At 45.9% G+C, this 16,565-nt stretch overlaps 2 protein-coding genes across 10 annotated transcripts in view; one reads left to right on the top strand and one right to left on the bottom strand.

The window, feature by feature from the left end:
• PFKFB2 (6-phosphofructo-2-kinase/fructose-2,6-biphosphatase 2) overlaps window positions 1–11,859 on the bottom strand; it is a 26,171-nt gene extending 14,312 nt beyond the window's left edge. For 3 of the 9 annotated variants that reach the window (XM_009441337.4, XM_016920435.4, XM_009441336.5), the window contains exons 1-7: window positions 11,569–11,669; window positions 10,133–10,234; window positions 2,911–3,036; window positions 2,273–2,369; window positions 1,780–1,846; window positions 1,568–1,642; window positions 1,160–1,216 (exon numbers count right to left, since the gene is read on the bottom strand). In XM_009441337.4, the coding sequence (XP_009439612.1) occupies window positions 1,160–1,216; window positions 1,568–1,642; window positions 1,780–1,846; window positions 2,273–2,369; window positions 2,911–3,036; window positions 10,133–10,217 (507 nt within the window). In that variant the 5' untranslated portion in view covers window positions 10,218–10,234; window positions 11,569–11,669. 9 annotated transcript variants of the gene reach the window in all.
• YOD1 (YOD1 deubiquitinase) lies at window positions 11,466–16,412 on the top strand. The gene is given in 4 exon segments (NM_001280313.1): window positions 11,466–11,889; window positions 12,616–12,754; window positions 14,092–14,251; window positions 15,221–16,412. Coding segments are annotated over 3 exon segments (915 nt in total). The 5' UTR covers window positions 11,466–11,889; window positions 12,616–12,703; the 3' UTR covers window positions 15,925–16,412.
• The last annotated feature ends 153 nt before the right edge of the window (window positions 16,413–16,565 follow it).

Below are 16,565 nucleotides of genomic sequence, written 5' to 3' on the forward strand. Positions count from 1 at the left end.
AACAGTCCTCCTACAAATAGCCACTGCTAAAAAAAAGAAAAAGAAGTCCATAAATGTCGCCTTTCACTGGAACATTGGCACTCCACTCATTGAGTACCCCCCACCCCGCCCCGCCCCGTCCTGTGACCCTGGCAACCAAAAAAGTTAAGACAACTGGGGAGTCATGTGCCTGCACTTGGCTGAAGGACAGAGGCAGTCACGCAGCCAAAGCTGCTCCTGGGCCCCAATCCCTTTATGTACTTTCCTGAGAAAACAGAACAGGCTCCAATGTTTCCCTATTACCACTCAGAATAGGGTGCATGACCCCAGTGCCTGACTTGGGACCAGATGCCTCTTCCTCAGATGATCCCAAGTTCCTACGGCTGGGAGAGCACCTGCATAAGACCATGTTCAGATATCTACTCGGTCCAGCAGAGCACAACCCATCCAATGGGGACTGGCTTACATTGTGACCCCACAGGGAATAAGGAGCTCAATGTATAGAACACTGACGAGAACTTTGGACAATTGCTGGGGAGATAACCTTCCTGTAGGTAAGTCCTGAAATGAAGAGTCTGATCTATTCTTTTTTTTTTTTTTTTTTTTGAGACATGTTCTCACTCTGTTACCAAGACTGGACTGCAGTGGCACAATCATGGCTCACTGCAGCCTCAACCTCCCTGGACATGTTCTCACTCTGTCACCAAGACTGGACTGCAGTGGCACAATCACGGCTCACTGTGGCCTCAACCTCCCAGGCTAAGGTGATCCTCCTGGGTTCAAGCAATCCACTTGCCTCGGCCTCCCAAAGTGCTGAGCCTACAAGCATGAGCCACCGTGCCCGGCTGATCTATTCCAACATCTAGGTCTCAACATCCAGATAATACCTAGAGCACAGGGCCAAGAATCCTACAACCTAAACCCCGGTTTCAATTCAACAGCTAATTCTTACTTGATTCCTTAAAGCCTCAGTTTCCTCTCCCAAGAGAAGAGTGTAGAAGTACCAGATGGGGCTCTGGCAGATAGAAAAGATCTCTTTGTGATGTTAAACATGTCTATTTCTCTCTTTCATTACGAAAACACCCCTCCCCAACAACACACACACACACACACACACACACCCCACAACACACACAGCACAAAAGGTGAAGAGGAGATGATATGTAGGGGTGTCACCAACCAGAATATTGGCAGCAATGACATCAGGATCATCACAGACGGATTCCACAAAGAATACCTGGCCATGGAGAGAAGGCAGTGATAAGCAAGTCAAAAATGCCAGGCTGTTAATTAAGAGCACATGCTCATCTACCCCACCCAGCCACCACATCTCCCAGGATTTTCTTCATGAAAGTGGCCCTCAAGTCCTCCTCATAGCTCTTACCACAGCCCCTGGGCCTCAAACATACAGGCTAACAGTCTGAGAAAGGACCTGAATGAAAACACTCAAGGACTGGGGGAATGCTCTGAGAGAAGAGATTCAGATATCCCATCCTATCCTCACCCACTAGAGTGAGAGATCCATGCCCGTAGCCTGACTCCCCACCTCTACTCATCCCTTTTCCTCCAGCATGGAGTCAGATCCTACCTTGAAGGAATTCTGTTCAGCAAAGTTCAAAATCATGTCCCTCCTCTCCCGGGTTGTATTGGTGGCATCAAACACCTGTGAAGAAAGTACACAAGGTAAATGAGCAGGAACAGAGAAACGGAACCCCACCAGGGCAGACTCAAGGTGGGGCTGGGTAGCCAGGCTGCTGCAAGGGTGGGGACCAGAAAGAAGAAGCAGCAGATAAAGCTTACCGCAATCTGACCATTCTCCTCAGTGAGATATGCCTTAACATCTTCCAGCGCCACCAGAGCACACTGTCTGCCATAAGAGCAAATGAAACCAGCAAGGAGAGCTAAGCTCAAACAGTCAGAGACACAAACATTTGGGTGGCTACAGAAGTCACATCCCTGCCCACTTAGTTTCCCACTGTTCAAAACCTTTCTCTAACTAGATCTTTCAACTTTCTCACTGAGGGTTTTCACACCATCCTATAACCCCCTCCTGCCCCTGCCCCAATGCACAGATCTTAGCCCTCTTTAGACTTCTCCTATAAGCACACAGGTATCAATCACCCTGAGCCCTGTTCTTCTGACCACCCTAGCCCAAGGTCACTTGCCCATCAGATAACTTCCATTTAACTTCCCCATAAGATATTTACTGAGATGAAACCAAGCCGTGTCACACCAAGTCTCATGACGGCCAAGAAAGAGCTGACCTGGAGATCAGGCCTTAAACAAGACTCACTTGCGGATCTTCATGGCCTCCTCATTGTCATGCCGAAAGAAGTCGTAGGACTTATAGGACTTGACTGCTTCACGCCGATACACCCCAAGATTAAACACTGTAGAAGACACCCAAATCCTTCAGCAGCAAAATAATATGATGGCCCCACCAAATGGGATTTGTTTCTTGGCCTAATGTCGGAGTGACCAAGGGGATGAAAAAAGCGGCAGCATGGTAGGTTGGGAACAATATCAGATTAAGAGTCAAAAGAGTTGGGTTCAAGCCCTGACTTTCTAGACCTTGGACAAGTCTTAAGCTGTCTGAGGTTTCAATTTCCTCAGCCACTCTGTCTATTTCACAGAGACACTGCTAGGGTTATATAAGATGATGTCCATGTAAGGCTTCTGAAAAGGTACAGCCCTATGCTCATCTAAATCTTAACAGTCCTATCAAAGGCATTCCCTCAAAACTAGGCCAATCCACCCACGCCAGGAGGAGACAAGTCTGGGAATAGAGAATAACTCCAGTAAACCAGAAAGCAACTGCTATTTCTGCCAAAAGCACCCTATAGCATTGATGCCAGGAAGAATAAGTCTCCCAGAGACCTGTGAGGCCCAGGAACTAATAATTGTCTTTCCTAGGGAATGAGCCACACTTACCTTTGGTGGGGACTCCAATCCAGTTGAGGTAGCGTGTTAGTTTCTTGGACACGTAGGTTTTACCCCGGGCTGGCAAACCAATCATAACGATCAGAGTCGGGGAGTTGGTCATGTAGGAGGCCCATGCTAGAAGGAAATGAAACAAAATAAAACGAAATGACTAGAGTCCTAGTAAGGTTTTTTGGTGTTTGTTTTTTTGAGACGGAGTCTCACTCTGTCGCCAGGCTGGAGTACAGTGGCGTGATCTCAGCTCATTGCAACCTCCGCCTCCCAGGTTCAAGTGATTCTCCCGCCTCAGCCTTCCGAATACCTGGGACTACAGGCGCCCGCCACCATGCCCAGCTAATTTTTGTATTTTCAGTAGAGATGGGGTTTCACCATGTTGGCCAGGATGGTCTCAATTTCTTGACCTCATGATCCACCCACCTCAGCCTCCCAAAGTGCTGGGATTACAGGCGTGAGGCACCCAGCCCCGCTGGGGTCTAGTAAGGTTTATACACTGAGCTACGAACTTCATAGTCATAATCTCATTTTATCTTCATAAACCTGTGGAGCAAAGGTTCAGCAAGTCTGGGAAGACAAATAAGGCGATATCAGGCAGGCCTCCTGAAATAGAGTTAAAAGGTTATGCAGGCTTCCAGAAAATGCCCAAACCAAGATACGCCTTTCCCACATGTCTGAGGTCTTCACTGCAGTACCCAAGGTGGAAAGAGGAAAAAAGTAGCAAGGATAAGAAAGAAAATAACCATGCTGCAGCCAGACATGACAGCTCATGCCTGTAATCCCATCAATTTGGGAGACTGAAGTGGGAGGATCACTTGAGGCCAGGAGTTCAAGATAAGCCTGGGCAACATAGAGAGACCCTTGTCTCTTAAAAAATATATATATATATAAAAAGATATATATAAAGATATATATAAAATATATATATTTAAGATATTTAATATATATCTTAAATATATAATATTTAAGATATTTAATATATATCTTAAATATATAATATTTAAGATATATGTGTGTATGTGTGTGTGTATATATATATATTTAACTTAGCCAGATGTGGGAGTGTGCACCTATAGTCCCAGCTACTCAAGAGGATTGCTTGAGCTCAGGAGTTCAAGGTTGCAGTGAGCCATGATCCCGTCACTGCACTCCAGCCTGGGCGACAGAGCAAGACTTCGTCTCAAAGAAAGAAAGAAAGAAAGAAAAGTAACAATGACATCATCCTTAACATAAGAATGCCTAGAAATATAAAAATGACAGAGCCGTGAAGGAAGGTCTAATGCTTGGAGATTCTACCAGTGCAGAACTGAGCTGGCTCCTATAATAGGTCCAACAGAGTTTCTGTCTCCAGGATCCCACTCATCCCTTCAGAACCATGGGCAAGAATTAGCTTGCCCACTGCAAAAAGCCCTGCCTCAAGCTGTTTTGGCCTTTTCACTCAGGTCATGAGCTCCTCTTTAAGCCAGAATTTCTAAACCATAGTGAGATTGAGTTGGCAAAGCTTACTTGATACACATTCTGAATAGACCTCAGGAAGCTTCAGGGTAGAGCCAGCCCACAAAGGGCATCAGGGCCAATCTGCCACCATGGCCCACGTAAAAGCAAGACAATTGAGAAGCATTAACAGTCCTCAGTCTACCCTTCCTTAGTAAATTAACTTACTTCAGGAATGCTCATTTGCAGAGATAAGTCTCACTGGACAGGCAGGGCAAACTACATGTTCAGGGGACAGGTGACTTGTCTAGGGACACATAATGAGTCAAGGGTACAGCTGGCACAAGAACACAGATCTTGTGCTTCCTTGCAGCTTTTCTCCATAAAAAGAGGTTCCTCATCACTTTGCTCACAGGGGCTGGCTCCTCCCGGCCCATCTTGCTGCAGAGGAGAGGTGGGAGAAGGACCTGAACTGCTGCCGGCCACTGTCCCGGGGCCAAAAACCACACTGAGGTCATCTGGGATAGCTCAGGCTCTGCCGGCTCCAATGAGGGAAGGCCCTGCACAGGATGGAGGAAAAAGGAAGAAATACCTTCACCTCCCACTTCCCACCACTGCTTCCCAGAAGGTGCCCTGCAAGTTGCGGCTGCCCCTCTGCCTGGTACTAAGGGACCTTGTAAGATTAAGAAACAGTTCTGTAAAATGGAGGTACTTGGATGGGAAATATGACTTTCATTTTTTGAGAAATAAATGTAGAAAGATCTCAATGGAGAAGTGGGAGGAGGGGCCCAGGTAGAGAACCACCCTCGGAAGGAAAAGTTTCCTAAGGGTGTTTGGCAAGAAGTACTCAGAGTGACCCTAGTGGTGAGGAGGGAGAAATGGAGGCCCAGACCTGGGGTCAGAGGGCTTGGCTTTTAGTCCTTTACCCACTGCACACATGGAAAATTCCCGAGTCTCAGCAGGAGCCCCTCCAAGGTAGGTAAAGGAGCAACATAAGTGATTTTCATCTGTGTTCAAATAGGGAGCTTAAAGGCAAGCAAACTGTACCCTGAAGCCTCAGCTGGCATTAATCCCTGATCACTGGCCCCTAACAAGCAGATAGCCTCTGCATGGGATCAGCTGTCTCAGGTTTAAGTAGTAAAATCCCCTGAGTCTTCACTTTCTCCAACTCGGCTCAATGCCTGCTCTCAATCCCCCATGATTTGGCTCATTACCTGCACTTCTAGGCCTGCTTTGTCTGCACCTTCCAGCCCATTAGGCACTTCCCCCGAAGGTCCTATTACCCTCCCTAAAGTTTAAAATGAACTGATACTTGGGAGCTGCTCTGAAGGCAACCAGGGAACCAGCTGCTCTTGTTTACCCATGTGGACAGAGAATGCTAAGAACAACAACAAAAAAAACTGCATCCACTGGGACCTCCCAAGAGCCCTCCAGCAACGCACCTCTCGCCTCTGTCCAGAATACACTTAAGCACACCTGCTACAACCAGGGCTTCTCATTTTCTGGAGTACAAAACTAAACCACACTTCCTATCTCAAATTACCACACTGGCAAAAGTAGGAACATTCTGTCCTGCCTGTTAAAAAACAAAACCACCTGCCACTGCCACCTGATTAATTTCAGAGACAATGTAACCCATCTCTTGATAGACAATGGAAAACTGTTTCAATCCTGAAATTCTCTTCCACCTTCTTTAAGCCAGGTTCAACTCCTTTTCTCAAACTTAAACTCATTTTCCTTTCATAAACTTGCTTAGATAAAATGAAGACTTGAGGCTGGGCGCAGTGGCTTATGCCTGTAATCCTCACTTTGGGAGGCCAAGGTGGGTGGATCACCTGAACCCAGGAGTTTGAGACCAGCCTTGGCAACATGGTGAAACACTATCTCTACTAAAAATATAAAAATTAGCCAGTCTCATAACCCAGTCTCAAAATAAATAAATAAATGTATTTAAAAAAAAGATTTACAAAAAAAATGAGGACTTGATAACTTCCCTCATGTAAATAGAAAAACTCAAGCCTGGAGAAATTAAGAGCTTTGCCCATGGTCCCACAATAGACAGTCAAGGTCAGGGTTCTGACCAGTCTCCTGATCTCATGACTGCCCATTCAGTCCCAGCTGCCAGCTCCTGTGCCTCATGTCAGCACTTGACAAAGGTACCCTCACGGTAAACACAACTTGCTCTCCATTCTAATCCTGAAGGATGGTCTAGGAGAGCAATGGTTCCCAGCCTTTTCAAGACCCAGGTCGTCTTCTTTTATTGGCTCTAAAGAGGCCTAATATTTAGAAATATGCTGCCCATAAAGCATGTTTCATTAGTGACATTTTATCTTTATTCATCAGAAGTCAGAACTGCTGATTATCTCCTGCCCGTTGACACGCATGAAATAACCAAGTTCATATAACTACGGTCAAACACTAAGAAAGCTGATGTTTCAGTTAACCACTATGGCTATAGTTGATGCTGCCCAATTTCCATCAAATATCTTAAAATATTGAAAACAGCTTACAATATAGAACTTCTCAGGAGAGCAAACTAGTAATACTGATGAACATTTCCAATGTGTCTATCTTTTCTATTATTTCTGTAGGAAAAGTTGCTGTCACAAATGTGCAAAGGTGTACATGTAAGAATGGTCACTGCAGCACTCTTTGTGATGATGAAAAACTGGAAACAATTTAAATGCCTATCCGTGGAAAGCTGGCATATCCATACAATGCAGAATGAGGTAAATCTGCATTTATCAACATTAAAAGGATGTCCACAAGACAGTAACTTGTTTAAAAAAATAAAAAAGGAAATGGCAGCTGAACAGAATATGAACAATATGAACCTACCTTTATTAATAGGATATACCAGAATAAGATGTCTAGAAGAATCAAACTTAGAAGAAACAGGAGTTTTTTACTTTTCGCTTTCTAAATCCTTTCTGTAGTTTGAATTTTTTATGAACATACATTGCTTTTGTATTTAGGGAAAGGTACATGGAAGAATTTGTCTGTTCCAGAACTACTCAAAAAAAAAAAAAAAAAAAAAAAGAAAAAGAAAAGAAAAAGAAAAAAAAAGCATGTAGATTTCTCCATTTCTGCTTTTTTTTTTCTCTTCCCTGAGATGGAGTCTCACTTTGTCACCCAGGCTGGAGTGCAGTGGCGCGATTTCGGCTCACGCAAGCTCCGCCTCCCGGGTTCACGCCATTCTCCTGCCTCAGCTTCCCGAGTAGCTGGGACTACAGGTGCCCGCCACCACGCCCGGCTAAATTTTTTTTTTTTTTTTTTTTTTGTATTTTTAGTAGAGACGGGGTTTCACCGTGTTAGCCAGGATGGTCTTGATCTCCTGACCTCATGATCCGCCCTCCTCGGCCTCCCAAAGTGCTGGGATTACAGGCGTGAGCCACCACGCCCGGCCCTCCATTTCTGCTTTCATAAGCCCTGAAACCAGTCCTCTGAGCACCGTAAAGACACCTCGGCCAGTAGCCCCTCTTCGCCCCATCCCTGGAGCAGTTGAAGTCCCAGTAATGCTCCTTCGGAGGTTTTGGCTCCCTAAAGTCATTCTTCAGCCCTGAAATCCTCAAGCCCAGTCACTTCCCGGAGTCAAAGTTAGCCAACACAGGTGTAATGAGCAGCAAGGGAACAACGGTTAAGCTATTAATAAAGCAGCCGCTGATGTGAACACTAAGCTGCCAGGTGAACCAGCTCCAAAGTACAGCTCTATAGCAGAGGAAAAGGAAGTAAGTTAACACATATACTCATAACTTTATTTTCTCCTTTGACTATGTCTGCAACAGTCTCACAGCCCGACTGTGACGTGATTAGAGAATAGGGTAAATAAATCACAGTGGCTTTAGGACACCTTCTTCTTCTTAGAGAAGAAAAAGGCATTTAGAGAAACTAGAGTACGGAAAAAAAGAGATTAGAGCCCAGAGCAGGAATTAGAGTCTAGAAGACAGGAAAGAAACCAGGGATTACTGCTTCCCTGACTTGAAAGCCCTCAAGGCAAAGGAACTACAGAAGAGTTAGGAAAGCAGGTAGAAGAGATTCCTACCATGGAGAAAAAAGCAAAGCTAGAAGGACTGACACAGGGCATCGTGTAGTCAGAGACTCCCACAATTATCAATCCTGCCCCCCAGCCCCAGCTCTCTTTTGGATCAAGCACCCTAGTAACATGAGTGTACCTCCCTGTAAGAGGTGCATCCTAGATCCCCAAATCTGGGTTACAATATTGTCAAATAAGAGAAGAAAACATTTTTTACTGAAAAAATAATTATTCACAGCCCTCTTTTAAATAGTGAGCTTCCAATACAGCATTTGAGTATGATTCAATATAAACATTTCAGGAATAAATACAACAGGCAGATTGAGTCACCTGTGAAAAATAACACACATTAGATATATGCCCAACACTCTTCTAAGCGCCTTCCTACATTTAGTCATTTAATCCTCACATCACTCTTGGGGGAGACACTGTTAGTACTCCCACTTTTAAAAGGAGTAAACTGAGGCACGGAGAGAACTAGCAACTTGTTCAAGAGCTAAGAAATCATAAACCCGGGATTCAAACTCAGGCAGTCTGACTCCAGAGGCTATACTCAAACATCATGCTATACTAGTTATCTTTCATGGGGTATTCTGCCCTTAGCACCTGGCTTCTTGCCCTGGCAGAGAAAAGAGACCCTAATTGTAGACCCTAACTCTGCCAACCCCAGTATCACATCCAGCCAGCTGCTTCTGTCCAGCAGGCTCCATGGGTGCTAGGTGAAGAGAGATTATCATTGTCAATCATGAAACTGACAAGGGCATGACATCAAGGTCGAGGCTCTGGGAAAAGCTTTGAACATGAGATAATTCCCGGTCTCATGCTGGTCGGCTGTTTCCACCTGCTGAGATATATATATTCCTTGACTAACTGGTTATATATATATATATATATATATATATATATATATATAACCACTGAAGTGAGAAGAACTGACTGACAGGATTCTGCAGGAATGGTGCCATCCAGAAGCAGAGGCAAGAGTTAGCATTCCTTGAAGTTCCCCAAAATATGTGGGGAACAGAGTCCCAGATCTTTTGGGAAGCTATGCAGCCTATGATGCTTAGAAATACAGATGCATGGGGACAGGAAATGATGCTTCATCTCCTCGCAAACCCTCCTGCTGTTTCTATCTAAAAGACAGGCATAGAAATGAAAATGCTCATGTGAAAGCTGTCCTCAAAAAAATGAACCTATAGGGAAAATAGTTTACAAAGTACAAAGGCTAAACCTGTGAGAAAGTAAGATGCCCAAGACACTGTGAGAAGCCAAGTGTCAGGGCTCATTCCCCTCAGGCCTGTAGGAAGGAAACCAAGCAGCACTGGCTCCCATCTGCAATTTCTACAATGAGCAGCACTCTCCCAAAACTCAGCCCAACAGATAAAGCTGGTAACATTACCAGCTCCAAGTAATTCCTGCACCTGCAACTGTGCCTTACTCATTGTGTGTACAATAATGTTAGTTCTAACTTCCATCAGCAAGCCAGTGTGCAAACATCCCAGGAGACAGAGATTCAGTTTAAGAAAGCAGTAAGAAACTGCTGGACTACACCAGTAGTCAAGCCCCAAGAACAGACATTTCACTAAGTCTACTTGTTTTAGACAGGACATTCCACCCTGGAGACTTTGCATTAAATTTCCATGTCAAATAATTATTTATCACTCCCACCAAGCAGCAGAGTCCAGGATTATAACTATATTCCCAAGATAAAATGCTGAGAGAGAGCAGTCCCTCCTCTCTGCCAGAACTCACAACATTTCTTCTCTGACATTCGAAGATTTGGGGTTTTGGTTTCATAGCTGTTGTTGTTCTGTTCTGAGGAAGATGCCCCAGACATGGCAGCTCTTCAGATGTCTGAAACAGAGAAGTAGAATGTAAAAAAGGGAAGGGGAAGAAAGAAGACATAACTTAAAAAAAAGTCAGTGCATTGGATCCGTGTGGTATAACTAAAAACACCCTGGGCCAAGAGGCAAGTTCAGTCCTGTTTCTCCCAGTTAGCAGCTACTTCTCTAGCCCTCTGTTTCCTCACCTATAAAAAGAGTTGCACTAGAACCTTACATTTATCTTCTGACTTACGAGTCTATATTTACAGACGTTATCTTCTTCAGTCCTAACAATAATCTTGTAATTAGGCAGATTTTGCCACCATTATTTCTTCTCATTTTACAGATTGAAAATTTGAGATTCATCGAATTAAGTGTCCTGCTCAAGGTTTCATGACCTCAGATTCTAGTTTTAAGAATCTGGGCAGAGTAGTGGCAGCAGTTGGGGTGGGGTGGGTTATGTATAGACGAAGTTCATTACCAGGAAATTAACTCCAATCTAACGGTAGGACTCAGTTTTGCAAACAGTGAGGCCGGGCACGGTGGCTCACTCCTGGAATTCCAACACTTGGGGAGGCTGAGGCGGGCGGATCAAGAGGTCAAAAGATAGAGACCATCCTGGCCAACATGGTGAAACCCCGTCTCTACTAAAAATACAAAAATTAGCCGGGCGTGGTGGTGCGCGCCTGTAGTCCCAGCTACTCGGGAGGCTGAGGCAGGAGAATCGCTTGAACCCGGGAGGCGGAGGTTGCAGTGAGCCAAGATCGCGCCACTGCACTCCAGCCTAGCGACAGAGCGAGACTGTCAAAAAAAAAAAAAAAAGGAAAAATGAAAAAGAAAGAAAGAAAGAAAAGAAAAAAAGTGAGGGACGTGGGAAAATCTCGAACATATTCCCTGAAGGAAAAGCAGTAACTGGACCCCAAGACAGCCCTAGCACGTCGTCATTTCTCCTCTAGTGCATTCTCAAGCCCTGCTCCGCGCCCTCTCCCTAGTTACCCCCGGGACTCAGTCTAAAGAACGCCGGAGCGCTGAGGTGGTAAATGACTTCCCCAAGGTCACCTCAGGAAGAGGGGTAAGCCCTGATTCAAACTGGAGTGGGAAAGTCCTGAGCTCATGCCCCCAATTCAGACAACAGGGGGCTGGTGAGGACGGAAGATCCTGCGCCTTCAAGAGCCTTACACGATTCCTTTACTGTCCACACAAATCCTCCAACCCAAACACAGGCTGTGGCTCCCGGTCCCAGAACGTCCGCGCTGCCTGCCATGCCTGGGGACCAGCACCTCGCCCCGCACTTCATCCGGGGGCACGCAGCCCCCACATCCCGCCCCGCTAGACCCTACCCGGGGCTGCGCAGCTGTGGCTCACCCTACGATCTCTCCTAAGATCCCTCCCTGCCTTGGCCCCGGCGCCTCCCCTGTAACGCGACCGAATCGAGCCGACAGCTTGTGGCCGGGGCCGGCGCTACAGTCGCCGGCAAATCATGTGAGCCCGTCTGGCCCCGCCCCCTCGCGCGTAGGTCCTCACCTGGAGAGAATCATCCACCAATCGGGCGCCTGCAGGACCCAGGGGGCGGGGCAGGGTCGCAATCGCCTAACTGGCTCGGGAAGGCGGCTGGAAGTCGGAACCAGAGAGATCACAAGCTCCCGAGTTTCCCAGCGCCGAAGAGCCTGGTGGCACTGTTGCTTGGTAACTAATAGGGCTGGGGGCGGTGTTAATAAAAAGCTTGACTTTTTTCTGACTCTCGCGAGAGTAGACTATTCGGTAGGCGTCTTGAGAGGGGGTGTGCCGGGTGACGAGAAAATGCTGCAAAGATTAACGCTCTCATTCCTGAATCCCAGCAGAACCTCATTAGATCCATAAATGGGAACGTAAGCTTTAAAGATGTTTTTGCTAGAATAAACTACCACAACACTTGAGCTAATTATGCCTTAGGGTGTATACATACCCGGCTCCACAGGTCAGACGCTGTAACCTAAGAAAATCAATCACTCTCATCGTTGAACCAGAAGCTTCCCTGGACCCACCCATACACCCCACTGGAGTTTTTTTTTTTGTTTTGGTTTGGTTTTGTTTTTGTTTTTTGAGATGGAGTTTTGCTCTTGTTGCCCAGGCTGGAGTGCAATGGCACGACCTTGGCACCGCAACTTTTGCCTCCCGTGTTCAAGCGGTTCTCCTGCCTCCCAGTATCTAGAATTACAGGCATGCGCCACCACGCCCAGCTAATTTTGTATTTTTAGTAGAGACGGGGTTTCTCCATATTGATGAGGCTGGTCTCGAACTTCTGACCTCGGGTGATTCACCCGCCTCGGCCTCCCAAAGTGCTGGGATTAACAGGTGTGAGCCACTGCGCCCGGCCACCCCGGTGGACTTCTAACCACTCCTACCTTCCCTCCTACCTACCCCCTAACCCAGACTGTATCACCCGTTGTAGTCGTCTTGAAGAACCAAGGAGGAAAATTGCACCAGCAAAAAAAAATTGAGTCATGAAAGATGTGAAAAGATGGAAACATTACATATAATTTATTCAGAAGCAAAGTCTTTTACAGTGGAGGTGAGTTTGCACCAAGTGAACTACACTTTTCATAGTTGCCCCAGCGGGCCCGTTTGATGCTTGATAAACCCACTCTTGGCAAGTGGGACTTGCTGTCTGGATCCCGGCTGGATAAAGAACAATGAGTATGGATTTCTTGGAAAAGAGAGATATAAATTCAGGGATGTCTTTATTCCTCCTTCGCCTGGGAATTAAACTAATTCTTCCAAAAGTTCAAACAGTTATCTCCTCTTTAAGGCTTTTTACAACTCCCAGAGTGCTCTAGTTGCCCTCTCTATGTCTATACAACTCTGTCTTTATTCATTCAGCCAGTATTTGTTGAACACTTTTTATTTGCGAGGCACAGTCCTGGGTTCTAGGCATACACGTTTGAAAAGGTACAGATAATCTAGCATTATCACGTTGCTTTGAAATTCAGTGGCTGTGTGTCTCACACCCCACCCTGTCTCCCAACTGCAGTGAATACTTGTTACAATGAAGGCAGGAATGAAGTCTTCATATTTGTATGCCCAGGAACTGAACTGGAATCTGATGACACGCGTTACATGACTCCTCCTTACACTGCCACCACCTGAATGAGGCAGCCGCCCTGGGCCCAGATGCTGACCTCATACTGTGCTTTCTGATGTGGCAAATAGACGTTTTCAAGCACAGTCCCAGGGAGGCAGAAAGGCCAGTCTTTCGGCCCCTGGAACCCCAATGAGTCAATGTTTAATGCAGCCACGAGTCTAGTCACAAGTGTGATTGTTTTTGACTGGTCCTTTGACTCACTGACCATTCCTGGCATTCGTTTGCGTTGTGAACTATGATTCTGTTTCTCCTGGTGTAGTCTGGGTGTAGTGTGGAAGCCCCAATTTAATAATTTCCGACCTCACTAAGTGCAAGGTCACATTCCAATCTCCAGACCTTCATTCAGGAACTCCTTCCCCCGCCCTCTTTTCTTGAGCATATATGCTACCCACGCGGAGGGCACCTCACTCGCTCTATAGGTAGCAAGACCCGTTGTCCTTTAGGAATACGGAGGTTTACATCTTCGTTCTGAGGGTGGGGGAAAAATCAGCTGTCACTTTAAAAGAGTTCGCGCTTGCTAAGGTACTAAGGCAGAAGCCGCACCGAAGCGTCGCGAGAACTGCAACCACTCGCAACTTCTCGCGATGTTTGGCCACGCTAAAGGTCGCCATTTTGGAGTCCACCCGGCGCCTGGTTTACCCGGCGGCGTCTCCCAACAGGCTGCCGGGACCAAAGCTGGCCCCGCGGGTGCCTGGCCTATGGGCAGCCGGACCGACACGATGTGGCGGCTCCGCTGCAAGGCCAAGGACGGCACCCATGTTTTGCAGGGGCTGTCCAGCCGGACCCGGGTGCGGGAACTCCAGGGCCAAATTGCCGCCATCACCGGGATCGCCCCCGGCGGTCAGCGAATCCTCGTCGGATACCCTCCCGAGTGCCTGGATCTCAGCAATGGGGATACCATTCTGGAAGACTTGCCCATCCAATCTGGTAAGGAATCAGGGCTGGGGCCAGGGAAAGTCCCGGGAGGATGGAGAGGGGCGTGAGAGAGAACAGAACACCAGTCAAGGCAAGGTGGCTGTGGGTCGGCGGGGGGGCTTTGAGGCCAGGGGCGAGGATAGATCAAAGAACAGAGAGCTCTGACGGGGGCCAGGGCAAGTGTCTAGCAACTCCTTGTCTTGACACAGGGTTGAAAGGGAACCCAAAGCCTTGAAGACCCCCTTCCCCATTCCGCTTTCTGGTCGGCTTTGAAACTATCCCATTTTGTTTTCCCTCGGCGTCCACAAAAATATAAAGAAGTAGGGCCTATTTTCTCTGTCCTTATGTCTCTTTTTCCCTATATCACCGATGAGATCTCAAGGGTGCAGGATTTTTTTTTTCTTGATTCATTTTTGCAGTCCCCTTCGTAGATACTTCGTTTGACAGGCATACTCATTTTCGAGTTAGCTTTTAAAACACCCACTGAAAGCTCTTTCAATTTCTAACCAGCAGCAGTTATTTCTGTGCCATATCAAAACTTGAACATCAGTGTTTATAATTAAAAGCTTTCAGTTGCTGTATCAAGGATGTTGTAAACACTCAATAGAGTAGATAAGTTTCCGGAGAAGGAGAACCCCCTAGCGGCCTACTCTGCAGTGAGCACCTTCTGTAAAATACTGTATAAGGAAAGGAAATTTTGTTTTTGAAATGTATCTTTTTAGGTAAGCTTGAAGTTGTTTACTCCAGACCCCTTCACTAAATTGGGATGCAACCTCAAGTGTTTTTTGTTCTTTTTTCATCTTTATGAAAATTCAGTGAACAAAGATTGTTACTGGTAACTTACTTGCAAAACTGTATTCTCCTTAGTAACCCCACTTTATGCTTTAACTCCTTCAGTTTGTAATTTACAGACTTGGCTAGAGAACACTCGGTTTCTTCTGTAATTTCTTTGCAGATCTGGATTTGTTTTATTTTTAACAGGTGACATGCTGATCATTGAAGAAGACCAAACCAGGCCCAGAAGTTCACCTGCATTTACTAAACGTGGTGCTTCTAGTTACGTCAGGGAAACTTTGCCTGTCCTTACCAGAACCGTGGTCCCAGCAGACAACTCTTGCCTCTTTACCAGTGTGTACTATGTCGTCGAAGGAGGAGTCTTGAATCCAGCTTGTGCCCCTGAGATGAGACGCCTCATAGCACAAATTGTAGCAAGCGATCCAGACTTCTATAGTGAGGCAATACTGGGAAAAACAAATCAAGAGTACTGTGACTGGATCAAAAGGGATGACACTTGGGGAGGAGCAATAGAGATATCGATTTTGTCCAAGTTTTACCAATGTGAAATATGTGTAGTGGATACACAGACAGTAAGAATTGATCGTTTTGGGGAAGATGCAGGATATACCAAAAGGGTTCTGCTTATTTATGATGGCATCCACTATGATCCACTTCAACGTAACTTCCCTGATCCAGATACACCTCCTCTGACCATTTTCTCCTCTAATGATGATATTGTTCTTGTACAAGCACTGGAATTAGCAGATGAAGCTAGAAGAAGGAGACAGTTTACTGATGTCAACCGCTTCACCCTGAGATGCATGGTATGTCAGAAAGGATTAACTGGACAAGCAGAAGCAAGGGAACATGCCAAGGAGACAGGCCATACCAACTTTGGAGAAGTGTGACCTATGTATGAATGAGGGTTGAAGCCTACTACCTCACACATCCAGAAGGCTCTGGGTTTTCCAATAAGCTATCGTAACCCTAAAGAACAAAGGATACAATGCTTGAACCATCCTTTTAACTTAAAACCACTAAGACACTGAAATTCCTTGTTAAGATTAAAATTAGTGTGCAAGTTTACAGATGTGTGTCTACAGTGGTAAACTGTACATACATGCCTCTTTCTGCTGGAGTGACAGAATAGGTGATCCTTGCCACCTACTGACACTGACCTGAAGGTTGAGATTGAGTATTATAAACTAGCACCCAGCAGCTTTAACTTGAAGAAGAAAGCATCACAATTTGGGTAATGTGGAAGGCCTCCTGTGAGTCCACTGGACATTTACCACAGTGTCTCCAGTAACTGAGTCTTTTTAAAAACTGAATGAGTTAAGTTTCTAAATTATGAATTGATTCATCAAATGAAAATACTCAGAATTGTCCAAACTGATTTTATATTGCAATTTGGTAGACATTATAAATGTGTGCTTAACCACTGATAAGTACATCACAAGCAATTTTTACAGGGATGAGTCTCATCCTTGAGAATGTTATCACAAAACAGGAACTGATTGTGCCCTGTTTAAGATCTCTAGCATATAAA

This window comes from Pan troglodytes, chromosome 1, assembly GCF_028858775.2.
Source record: "Pan troglodytes isolate AG18354 chromosome 1, NHGRI_mPanTro3-v2.0_pri, whole genome shotgun sequence".
In the NCBI taxonomy this organism is placed as follows: domain Eukaryota; kingdom Metazoa; phylum Chordata; class Mammalia; order Primates; family Hominidae; genus Pan; species Pan troglodytes.